General features: G+C 38.7%; 1 protein-coding gene across 6 annotated transcripts in view; it reads right to left on the reverse strand.

Annotated features, from left to right (window-relative positions):
• Nucleotides 1-1,291: 1,291 nt before the first annotated feature.
• Nucleotides 1,292-13,250, reverse strand: part of RAPGEF2 (Rap guanine nucleotide exchange factor 2) — a 186,519-nt gene continuing 174,560 nt past the window's right edge. For 2 of the 6 annotated variants that reach the window (XM_086464715.1, XM_086464719.1), the window contains 6 exons: nt 11,575-11,727; nt 10,471-10,545; nt 8,941-9,166; nt 6,801-7,360; nt 3,954-4,259; nt 2,677-2,702 (listed from right to left, as the gene is read on the reverse strand). In XM_086464715.1, coding sequence (XP_086320841.1) covers nt 2,677-2,702; nt 3,954-4,259; nt 6,801-7,360; nt 8,941-9,166; nt 10,471-10,545; nt 11,575-11,727 — 1,346 coding nt within the window. Of the gene's footprint in view, nt 1,339-2,676; nt 2,703-3,953; nt 4,260-6,800; nt 7,361-8,940; nt 9,167-10,422; nt 10,546-11,574; nt 11,728-13,250 lie in introns of those variants that run through there. The other 4 variants (XM_086464717.1, XM_009958874.2, XM_086464718.1 and 1 more) reach the window with 3 other exon arrangements.

A 13,250-nucleotide genomic window follows, 5' to 3' on the forward strand; every position in this document is an offset into this window, starting at 1 on the left:
TAAATCTAGACAGGGCATTTTGTTGCTTCTCTTTGCAATGAGCTAATTTTAGATTTGGAAACACCACCTGTCAAGCATTTTAAAGCTAAATGGGATACAGCTGATACTGGCTTTAGCAGTGAACATTTTAACCCAGTCTTCTGCATGCTACTGAAAATAATGAATTTAACCCCTAGGGAAAAAAAAAAAAATCTACAGATTTGACATTGAATGAATGTCAACTTTTATTACTGGGGATGGTATTGGGTGATCTTTAATTGAAATACGTTCTTCAGTAGAAACGCAAATGGCCCACTTTCAATTCTTCTCCCTACCCAACTGTTAAAACATGTATTCCTTACTTTTACACCATTCAGAATGTACAATCAACACAATCTTTCCTTTAAAACTGTTTACATTCTATATATACCCAAGACCATACCTATACTCCTTTTCTGGCATCTCAAACATTTCTGCTGGGGATGCATCACATCTCAGTCACTCTCATTCAGCAGTGCACACACCAAACTTTTCAAAAATTATCAGCAGCACAACTGTATATTAAGAAAAACTCCACACCAATGGTTTGCCCACATCACTTGGCAATGTCCCTTTAATATTAATACACAGAGAAGTAAAATTTTTTCATAAATTTGTTCAAGTATGTGGAACATGTAAAATGCATAAGAATCAATTGGACTTCATTAATGTTATATTTATTTATTTTCCAGCTTCATACAAACTGGATGTAGAAGCATAAACATAGTACATTTCTACCATTTTCAACAAAAATATAACCAATATGTACAATTATTGTATTAAAAATACAAAAGGGATACAGACTCCACCAATGTCTTTCTAAAAGACATACAGGTACAAGTAGTATCAAAAGTATGAGGAAATCACCAGTTAATTGTACATTCTGCACTTGACATCACAGAGCGAACTGAGATTAGCAGTCCTATGGTCTACAATTACTTATGCTTATATAACATTTGTGCAACTTGTGATAGAGCTAGGATTTTGTATTTCTATATGCACATGAGGTCCATAGCCTTGAGAATAAAACTGGCAAATAATGCATATTACATGTAAAATTACAAATGCATAATTGACAATATGATATATAAGCAAATAGACAAAAGCTATGATTACAGGAGAGAGAATTAAATAAAGCACTGACATTTGTTTGATACAGTGAAAAAACACTGCAATTTGATCTTTAAAAGTTGAAGCTATTTACGTTTATCTACTGATCAATATGATCAGCTGAGTTCAATGGAAAAAAAAAAAATCCAAGACCAGCAGTTCCTCACATTTGAGTACTACTCGGATTGGCAGCCTTCACTTCTCCGGAGTCTGTGCAAAAACAACACAAAAATAGAGGGGAGGGTCATTTCAGTCATTACAGGGTTAATAGCAGCTGTGAGCAGGTGGTTGCTACACATTGGCCTTCTCTACACATGCAGTGTTCCATGAAGCCATTAACAGTTGTGACTACTTCTGCATTGCAAAGGCTGGCAAATCTAAACATGTTATTTTTCATTACTTAAAGGCTCGTTTATCCCCTAATGCCAAAGTCAATAGATGGAGGTTATTAGATCAGTGTTAACAGCTGACACGAGCTGTGACATCCCAGCTTGCCTTCACTGCAATGTTATCCAGTTAATTTTTCTTTTAATATAACTACTATATAGTAAAAAAAAAAAAAAAACAAAAAACTTAAAGGTGGGGTTGCTGTCTGTCTCATTAGAATGGGACACGTTCTTTTTTAGCATGCCATCCTGTATTCCGCAAGGCACAGGCATGAGACACACAGTGTCCTCCTCCATCACCGGCCAGTTGCAAGCACGTGTTTCTGCATTTACACTAGACCCGGCTGAGGATGCCATTAACGGCTGAGGATGTCATCAATGTTAACATTTAAAAACTTTTGAAGATTCCAGGGTGGGGCACATTGAGAGTGAAGTGAGACGGTCAAGGAAAGGCTGCATCCCGTAACCTCTGCCTTCCCTTCTGCCCTGCTCAGCCATGTGGTAGCAATATTCTTTCCAGGAGCTCAGGCTGGCAACCCTACTTACAGGTATGAAATAATACTGTAATTAATATGCCAACGTAGTATTTGATCTCCGAAACGCAAACATACAAAATCGTAACAAAGGCATTGTAAACAAGCAAATAAGCACTGCCTCCTTGAAGGATTTCAATGCATTTTTCTCTTTCTAGGTTAAAGGCCAAATGTAACTTGACAACTAGCTTATCTCATTATCCCAATGAGACTAAGTGCTAGGATTGTGATTAAAATCTAAAAGGAAGATTTAAAAAAAACCCAACAACAACAAAACCATTCCAGGCATTGGGAGTTAATCATCCTGATGTGATGATCTTGGAATTTGGAATGATACTGTGTGATGTGGCAGACAGCGACAGTGGTAGCTTGGAGATTGCTGCACTGTGCATTTCAAGCAACACAGTTTGAAAAGTGCCAGGGCGATTTCTTCACAGTATTTCACATGCAAGGGGAGAGAGGACAGAAGGGGGAGGGGCAGAGGAAGAAGCCCCATGCTGCTTTAAGGCAGGGAAGGAGGCAAATAGGTCCACCATCCTTTAACTATAGTTCCAAGGCTCCTATTCTAGGGACGTCTTCTTGTGCTCTCCTTTAAGGTGGCTCACTCTGGATCCAGAAAAGCCCAATTCTTAGACAGCAGAGACTTGTTCATCTTCTGCAAACACAATAGGATAAGGGAAAATAGAATTTAGTTCATACAGAACAAGACTGCTACTGAATGAAACAAACAACCTGTACCGTGCTCATGTGTCTTCCATTTTGTTGAATTATGTATCTATTTTAAAACAATCTAAATATCTGTAGCATTTCAGGTCTCATGCGAAGTATTCCTTTGTAATTTTGTTCTCAAAGAAAATAAGAATTGCTATAACTGAGCTAGGTGCAGTTCCTCAGCCTGAGGAACACAACAGCTACTCCTAGATATCCAATAGCTTCATAAAGCCATCTTACATTTTTCCCTGGATATACCTGTGATTTATTTAAATTAAGACTGCATAAAAATTGAGTGTAGCTTTAGTCATCATTGGTAGAAACAATTAAAATTCTGTGTCATGGTAATTCTCAGGCTTTGAAGCAATTCAATTAAGGTAGACTTTTTTTTTTCCATCATGTTCAACTACAGAGTTCATCCTGCACATAAAACCTTAGTAACTAAACAGTTAGGAGAGGGAAGGGGGACGTCAGCCTTTCTATCACTAAGTAAAGCAAAGCATTCAAATGTGTGATCTGGCACTGCCCTGCCTAAACTTTGATCACCTAGCCCTAAAGGTGAAATCCAGCTACACTTGCACTCCACAGAAAAACAGAAAGATTACGTCTACATAGTCTTTTTATCATTTTAGTTGAGCTAAAGCATAAAGATGCAGACACACTTGGGCAAGCAAGGTAGCAAAAGAGTAGTAGGCTTGTTATGTGAAGCCATTGGTATGGAAGACTCAGTGTCCACAGTGTAAGAGTTTCAGGTAGAATGGGGGTGACTACCCAAACAAACCTGACAAACGATGCTCGGTGGGGCAGACTGGCATGCATTCTACAGACTAGGATTCTTTTTGACCATTAAAATACACAGTTAGTGCCAAACATTAGGTATGCTGGAGACTTTCAGGGCAGGCAGGGCTCTACCTGGTGAACACAGGCACCTCCAGAAAAGCTGCCTAAGCCAACTGCTTGGTTGTCCAGGATTCAGGTGGACCCACATTCCAAATTTTAAATTATCTTTAGGATGAACTGAATTCCTCCTCTTCCAAAAAGTTAACAAATAGCAAGTTTTGAAAGATGGAAGAGGGCTCAAATTACGGCAAGAATTTCAATAGCAGAACACATTTGCGTAATTTGCTTTGTGTCTGTGAAAGCACTGACTGTTTTTGCACGCAGCACACTCAAAATCTAACAGTTAGAAATTTACCATCTTCCTCTGTGGAAAACCCTTGAGACGGATAGTGAGCAAGACGTGGATCTGACTCATTTGGTTTATGCCACTGAGGTTTGTTCACAGGCCTGCTAGCTGAATGGCCATGCGACTGCTGCTGTGGAGTTGATGTCCCATGAGTCTCACATGTCCGTGCCACCATTCTAGACCTCTGAAGTGCTATGTTGTAATCTGGAGGCTTTCTGGTTGGATGGGAACCACCTTCTGCAAACTCAGCAATAGGTATTCCTACATAACCAGGAGGAGTTGGAGGTGGTTCCCGATATCGACCCTCTTTTCGTGCTGCAGGAAAGAAAAACAGATTAGTATAAGAGACAGTAAGAGGAAAACTGCTCAAAGGAAAATAAACAGTGAAAGTTAAATAAACCTCAACCAAGTCAACAGTCCAGAAGGAGAAAATCTGAAGGGCAAAAGCTAATTACCATATGGTAGACAACGAGGTCTTGGAAAATAAACCATGCAAGAAAGTATAGAATATACAACATACATGAGGATATAGCTATTCTTCCAGGAGTGAAGCATTGGTCTAATAAAATTCACCAAACTATATGGGGAATTTGATGAAACTTAGCAACTGAAGATGTTCCACCAATTGTATAGAATATAAAACACACTGATCAAAGTAACATGGAAGACTCAAGAGTCCTCAGAAGTCGCGAACATCAGGAATATTGGTATCTCCCGAAACGCATGACTATCTTAATCCTTAAGATGGGCTTTGTACCTAAAAGCTCATTTCTTTTGCTTTTAGCATCTTGCAGGTAAAAAAAAAGCACCTGATACATTATTTCTTTCTACAAATTTTACTACTTAATGAGAAATAAGCTACAATTCCTCGAGGGAAGGAAGAGAAGTGGGCTTCATCTTCATATTTTCTGTATGCACTACTGCCCACTGCTCTTACGGTTGTATTCTCTGCATAATTAAAACTTGAAAGCATGCCCGTAAGAACAATGATTGATTGTGATTTTATATAAGACACGGAAAGACCACCACCTAGTTTGTGAATCTCATCAAGGCATAACTGTTTACCTGAACAAGGCTTAACTCTGGGCATACTTAGAAGTTCTCTCTTGCTGAGAGGAAAAACAGCTATTACAAACTTTAAGCATCTGCAGGGACACACAGCAGATAGGTATGACTCTTATTTTGGAGTTACATACTTAAAGAAGTCAGTTGGAACTTTGATACTCAACACTTTTTGTGGGTCTAGCCCTTTAACACATAATCACTTAGCTTCCAGTACAAAGGCAAACACAGCAGGAAAAAGGGCTGACACAGACAATTTACTCTCCACAGCTTGTCATACATGGTATATTCTTGCACAAGTGGTGACGACAACATCACCCTGTATTAGGCAGCACGAAACTGAAAAGGCAGTACAAGCTTAAAATGGACTGGTGCTACTTAGATGCGAGTTTTTATAGACTAAAAATTAAGTCTTGGTATCATAACAAAACCAAAGAGCTTCCAGTAGAATCTAAGTATTTTTCTTCGAAAACTGTTTTAACTAAGCAAAGCAACTTGAAGAAGTTTCTGAGAAATTTTATTCAAAGATTTCTGAAAAACAACTTTAATGCAGAAGAAATTTTGTAGAAAAATTCTGTTGAAATACTGCAAGAGATCAATCTCTATTCAGTGCAAAAGAACCATGTAAAAATAGCAGCTTCTGTTGGACAGTGATATGCAGAGTCACATTTACAGGATAATTAGTTAGTAGTACTGAAGTGCATGGAAGTGTGTGGTTTGAATTTTCAGGTGTGTCTCATGTCCTCTCAAGTCTCTAAAAACGTAGTGGCAAGCACTGCCTTGAGAGGCAAGTTTGGAAGCACGCTTGTTCCACATTCTGGTGGAAACCAAGGGTATCAAAGAGTAAAATTAGAAAGTGGCATTAATCTGAATCTGGAGTCCTGAACTGAACAGCTTCCTCCTCTACACAGTTCAGGGATTCAGATCTGCACCCAAGCTTTGAGGCAACGGGCTATTGCTAAGCAATATACTTGGGCAGAAAATGGAAAAGCAGTTTATCACAGTGGTTTCAGCACGATCTCAACCTGGGAGACTTTTTCAGCTGTGTCAGTGCAAAATAGCTTTTAAATAGTTCTTCATATTAACCTAAAGAAAGGCAAGGTGAAGGGGAATGAAAGGAACGAAATGCAGAGGTCTTGGATGGCCCAAGGACTGGGATGCGTAGAAGGAACAGTATGAGAAAAAATGTTAAGCTCTACCAAAGACACCTTCATACTAATTTATGTATTATCTCATCTTTCTTTTCTTAAATTATTATAAATGCATTTCAGCTCTAGCTTCCTGGGAACCTCTCCAGTTTCAGCAGCCCAAAGAAACACCTCAATTGGTATTTAAGCACAAAGTGATCCCATTTTCAGAAGTAAAGGAATATTCACAATTATCAGATGAGTTATACAGATGTATAAAGTACAACACTTCTAAAAAAAAACAGGCCACATTTATTAAGATTTCTAAATATAGAACATGGAGCCTTACTGTGAAGAGAAATTCACATTCCAGAACATCTAAATACATCAACCTCTCAAAACACTGTCCAGTAGTTGAGCTAGTTTTTTGATGTACGTCAGGCTTGCTTGAAACACAAAGGCTCTGCCAGAACTGAGAATCAACAAGAAGTGGTACTTTCGCTAACAATAGTCAGTTAAAGGCAAAATTTTGAGAGACTGCAAAATGTTTGGCTTGCTCTAAAAATAAAAAAATCAAACCAGACAAAAGAAATGCAGTTTTACAACAGTACAAAGAACGATAACCAAGTTAATTAAAATATTTCATGTTAAACAAAACTTAACTTACCAATAAGCCCCTTTGTACTACTAGATGCTGCTGCTATATGAGTGGGCATGGGAGCTGGCTTTGATTCCTCTGCTGGTACAGATGTTATGCTACTGGTTTCAGCTTCAATCGAAACATCCTTCCCACCCCTCCGTTTTATGGTACCTGTATCGCCTTCCGAGTCCTCTCCCCAGTATCCTGTTGAGGATGCCCAGCTTGCTCTAGACTGTGCTTGATCAAGGCCCTCCCTACTTTGACTTTGCCTGCTATACTTTGTGCCATGATCAGGGAACATCAGCTGGTCCATATGACTGCCTGAGGCCCACAGTCCTGCCCCATCGCCTGAACTATCAAAATGAGCATGTCCAAACGGCAGAGTCTCCCAGCTTCTCTGGTGCGGTATTGTTTGTATGTTGTCATGAGAACCACTTGAACAAGAAGTCCAGCTACCACGGCCACTGTCAGCTGCATCAAGCGAAGCTCTGTCCCCCTGATCCTGTGACAGTTCTTCCGTACTAGGAGAAGAAAGCACAGTTGCTCCAGCATACAGGCCTCTGGTCTCTGACAGTGGTGCATATGAGCTAGATGCACATTGACGAGGGAAAAAAAAAATAAAAAAAATCCAGCATTGGAATTGGAGATCATACAAGACACATGAAGAGTTCAACAATCAAGAGAAAAGCAGACATATTGGGGTGTTGGACTAGGTGACGTTTAAAAGGTCCTTTCCAACCCAAACCATTCAATGATTCTATGATTGAATGTTTTGAAGCAATTTATATTAAGTATTATTTGCATTAATGACTAATTCAATTTTGAGAACAGAACACGTTCCTTTCAAGCTCATAAACCAAACAAAATTACTGGATAGCTATCCTGACAAAACTTAACACTTCAGTGGAATAATTTCAAAAGGTAAGATCTTAATTTTGCAGCAGCCCTTTAACACAGGCAAACTGTACTGACATACATAAAGGGGAATAGATGATAGATAGGGCTCCTACTGCTTTTCCAGCCATGTGAAGCAAAGGATCAAAAGTTAGAAACGGAGTTTTAGCAGGAGGTGGCTGATATTCTGGTTTAGGTTTCAGCTTTTCAGATTATTTTTTTTCTGCTTAGGAAACTCTGAAAGCCAACTTTTCAACAATCTTGCAAATGTAAATGTATTTTAACCTTACTTTTGGAAACACATGCTACTTCATAGAGCAAGTGTGTCCTCCACAGCATTTCAGCGATTAAGCCTGACACAATCACTTTCACAGCAGCAGAGAAAACTGACAAAGTGTCACTTTTGTTCAGCAGCTATCCAGGCTCCTGGGACTTGTCCTTCCAGGGCAGCTTGCTATGCAGACTGGAACCCTGCTCTTCCAAATATTAAAGACATCCGATTAAGGAGTTTGCATAGCCTGGGATTCCAAAAGCTGAAGTACACCAGTTTGGGAACAGGCCTGCCATCCACAGACCCTGCAGGATTAAAAACCCTGGAACCATTCAGAGGACTGAAGCATCCAAATAACAGTTTAGAAAAGTAAGTGGAGACTAAATGGGAATGAGAGCTCCAATTCTATTCAGACCAAGGCTCACTGCTAGAGATTTGGAGAACTACTCACAGCATGAGCTTTCCCACCATTACGGAAGTTAATTACCTAGAAAACCAGCAGCCTAATGTGAATTTTAGCTTCCAATTGTTGTTGACTAGAAGAGATAATTGGGGTAAAATATTTTTGAGTTCAATAAATATGCACTTTTCTATGAAACAGACTGGAAAGTTACCAGCTCCTTCTGTTCTCAGCTTGATCACTGAATAATTGTATGAATAATTTCTCATCTAATTCAGTTAATTCCCCATCTAGCAAATAGGCTAGGATACTAGTCTGCTATAAAGAGGATAATCTACAGCACTAGTAAATGCTCAGATGATAAGGTCTACTAAGGTAAAAATCTTACTGCTGTAGACCTCATCACACACTCAGGGGTGCAAAACCTTTTCTTGTCAGCAAATGGAGCAGTTATCACAAAATGCAGCATTGAAATAGTTTTTAAGAGCAGGGGAGAAAAAAATATTTGAGAGACACACAGGGAAAGTTATATGAACAAATATACATGCCACATACGCACTATATAAAAGTACAATGTAAGTAAGCACAAGTAAAGTTCCTACCCTAAGCTGTATTGATCTGGTTCAATCATGATTCTTCTATCAATCCTTCCCACACCAAGATTTGTCTCCACGATGCTGACAGAATGCCTCTGTCTCCTCTCATCATGCAGGGAGACTGGCATAGAGTCAAAAGAGGAATTGCTGACAATACTAGATCTGGAAGAAATTTCACTGTGACCAGAATCTGAAAAGTTATCCACTGTGCCACTAGGAGCCAAAGTATAGCCTGCAAAGGGAACATCACGTTAATCAGACTCTCCAAGAAGCCTGCACAGTTATTGCCAGGCAACTGGCAATACTGCTACCATAGTAAATTAAAACTACGATTACATTTACATAAATGCAGCACTGCAAAAGACAAAGATACATATCAGAACTGCCTACACTGTGTATTCTGTCTCTTAGTAAGAGATTTAAGATTGTAGGAACATGCACTACTCATTTAGAAACCAACTACCCACCTTCTCTGCCCTCCTCCCCCAAATTATTTTCAAATGCACCATCACACTTGTATCCCTGATTTATTAAATCTCACTTCTCAAAGAACTACCTGTACATAAACTGTCTCCAAGATTAGAATGAAAGAGATGCCCTGGACAAGATTACTGCTTAAAGTAATCTGTAAAACCTTCTCACACAGCTTTTCTGTTCTGCAAAGCTACACTTCAGAGACGAACAGCAGATACAACATGAAGCCCAGATGTCTGGGCTGATTGCTTATTATGTATCTTGGCTGAGAGGGGGCCAGATTTTCAAGCTTTCTTTGTGGTACTTGGCTAACTAATTACATTCCAAATAGCATATATTACCAGAAATATACCGTAATTTGGAGGTAGCATTGACACTACCAGACTGAGATAAAAATCAGCAAACCATATCACAGAAGTAAATTCAGCGAATTCAGCTTTTGTTTTAGTATTAAACAAAGTTATGTTGAATGCTCTTGCCAGCTAAGATCTTTAAGGTCATTAAACAACATCCATCCACAAGTAACTGCAGTTTTCATTTTTTGCTTTCAGTCTACACCTAAGTGTCAAGGTGACTTCAACTGATCTATCCCAATTCACTTACTGAGAACATGGAATTAACGCTGCCATTTTTGTCTGAAAGAACATATCATTAGCTTCATATGACCTTCAAACCAAGGATTTGCATTTTGCAAAAATAAAGTACTTTTCCCACTATGAGCCAAGTACGGAATCTCAATTTCTTTTTCAAGAAATGCACAGGCCTGACCATATTTATATAAATTCGCTCTTTGCTAATGGTAGTATTTGGGAGAAATCATGACAATAGCTTAACAAGGACCGGAGGTAATAATGTATATCTTCTCTACATAACATCCTCCTCCATCTGATCTTAGTAAATATCACATCAATACAAACTTTGGATAGGCATTTGTACTTTCTTGCCATATTCACCCCTCCCCTTTTCAGATCACTGCTTATCCATTTTTCCCTTTTTTGTTTCCTTAAGCCCCACCTATCCCAGCTGTCCTTGGTGAATTGTCATTCTTGTTACTGTTCTCGCTTCCAAAAGAGGTGGAGGAACTGGTTAGGTCCATTCGTGTGGAGCCATAAGGCCTCAACTGATCGGCACTACCTCCTACCACGTTAAGAAAAGGGCTTAGCTTTCCATCTGATAAGAAAGTAGAAAAAGCGATACTCACATAAGTTTCAAATTCTTAACACGCCTGTGCAGTTTAGGGAAAGCTATTGCTACAGAGAAGTCTCTTTAGCATTCTGAACTTCTATTACGGGGACTCAACCCCAATATATGTATTTTACTGTCATGTCATATTATGTAAATGTTAAATTGAACTTTTACGATATTCTGAAAAGAGAGTAACTTAGAAGTTATCTGCAATACAACTAGCCTATCATACCTCCAAAGGGACTTTTTTTGTTGTTGTTTAAACTATAGGAAAATGCCTCCAATCTCTGTTCTGCCAATTCAGAATCAGAACAAGTACAACATAAAAAAAAAAAAAAGGCTTAAAAAAATCCCATTGAAGTCCTAAATTCACTTAAGAAAAAAACAACTCTACGAAGTCACTTAAAAGGGACTCAGTCAAAAAAGCTCCAATGAGTAATATCATTCCTGAAATATCCATATACATTGTTTAAATAATCAGGCTGCTAGTAAGATGTTGTGTATTAGTGATTTGAATCCCAAAGATCTTAAGCCTGCCTGTCATACATAGGTCATATCCCATCCAGATGCATGACACAGCAAATAATTCCTCTAACAGGCTAGTGTGCTCAATGCTGTACAAAGATTTTAAGATTCAAGCTGCATATCCTTCCACTGCCAGGAAACACTGATGATGAGAACATTTTTATCAGAACCAGCTGCAGCGAGAGTGACCTACTGCATCAAATCCTGTATCAGATCAGGCTATCTTTCCCGGCCTTTACTAACCAGAGGGCTTTCTTAGGGTGTCCCTAAAAGCAAGTTCCTAGGTATCCTTTCATGTATCCCAGTCTGCACTACACTTCCTGCCCTCTTGCTGACTATATGTGACAAAAAAAAAGGAGCAGCAGTAATTTATCCTGAGTGTCCAAATGCTCTCTCAGAAGTTTCCAAAGTCTATGAGCTTCAGGAACAGGATGAGAAATATTGAAGTGTTAATACCTTTCCTTGGAGAGCTCTGTGGTGAAGTGGGAGGAGAAGACAGCTGTGACGATGCACTTGAGACTGTGTCTTCAGATTGTTTCTTGTGACGATCCAAACTTCCTTCTTCAGATAACGAAAGTATTTTCTTTAAAGCTTGTGGGGAGTTAATTCCTTTAAATAAAAATTAATGTAGGCAGATGTAAAGCCTGGTACAAATACATCTTTCTGTTTCACAATATATTTATGAAGCAGACACCAAACAGGAAAAAAAAAATCCTCTACATTTCTGAGTTTGACATCAGCTTAAACGAAGCAACACGTTTAAACCTACTCTTGTTTAAAATATAGTGCTTTATTTCTGCACATTAGCGCAGCCGGTCTTTCATTCTGGCCACCTAAAATAAATACTCTGTCACAGAAAACACAGTGCAGATTTGGTGTTGCAGAATACTGCCTATACAATATATAAACCAAGGACATCCGTAGTAATGGTTACTGAGAAACTTGAACTAAAATTACATTAAATACGAACACACACAAATCTCACTGGTTAGCAAAGGCTTATATAGTGAGAATTGAAACTGTTCTGCTGTTTCTTTTCTATTCAGAGTAGCCTAGAAGGTCAAAGAAAGCTGGAAAGAAGATTAATAAGATTAGGCTTACAAAACAAGGCCATCCTGCAGCTGCCTCTCTCCCTTTCGTTTTTGAGAACTATCTCTGCACCAGCTTATTTTGGGAAACTGAAGACTAAAAACATCCTGAAGATGATGTATGATGTAAAGATCTAGGGCATCAAGAATTGCTTTTCTCAGGCAACATTTACACATCTTTCTCTTCCCCTCCCCTCAAAAATCCACCCTGGGACAGTCTTAAAAGTGAAGACGGAGCTTCTCTGACAGTTTTGCCAATGTTTATGGTAGAGGTTATTTTCAAGCATTCCACAGAATTTAGCTTTGATCTGTTGGAATACAATGCTGCTATCAATAATTTACAGCTGCTTCATCAACATAACCCAGTCAGTTTTCAGAAACTTTCCCACCATGAGCAAAGACACAGTCTATGGCGCTTCAAAGTCCTTTTAAGATTAAAATTTAATGGTAAAATCAACAAGAACTAGATGAATATTGAATTGTTTCTTGCTTGTTTTGCCACTTCTAATGTTTCACTAGCAGCCTAAGAAGTGTACAATCAAAACTAATAAAAAGTGAAATCAGAATTATGCTCTTGTGAAATTACCATCATACAATAAGGGCCAGTTACACTACATATACATATTAGGAATATTACTGTACTTCAATTGATACATAAGAAGTTCTTTAACAATGCATATATGTTGTGTACACATGCTTGGACACAGATTTGGAAATCAGATTAGAAGAAATTCATATAGTCCAGCATCTTTCTGAGCAACATGCAGGCAGCAACAACTGAGTAACAACAGTAAAAAAGCACTAGGGAGCAGAAGCCAAAGGGACAATTCTTAACGTGAAACTTCAGGCCTACATTTCTAACAGGACTACCAGTTTGAGCAGGCCTAAATTTCACATTAAATGTTCAACTTTTGAAAAAACACCGAAACTCCTGAGGCACCTCAGATGGGTCATGAAAAGTTAAGCCAAGGTCCCAGGGCAGACAGTCAGAAACACTCCAGCTGCTAGTAACAGGCAAATACTCATTCTGATTAAATTGACAGG

This window comes from Leptosomus discolor, chromosome 4, assembly GCF_034619465.1.
Source record: "Leptosomus discolor isolate bLepDis1 chromosome 4, bLepDis1.hap2, whole genome shotgun sequence".
Classification (NCBI taxonomy): domain Eukaryota; kingdom Metazoa; phylum Chordata; class Aves; order Leptosomiformes; family Leptosomidae; genus Leptosomus; species Leptosomus discolor.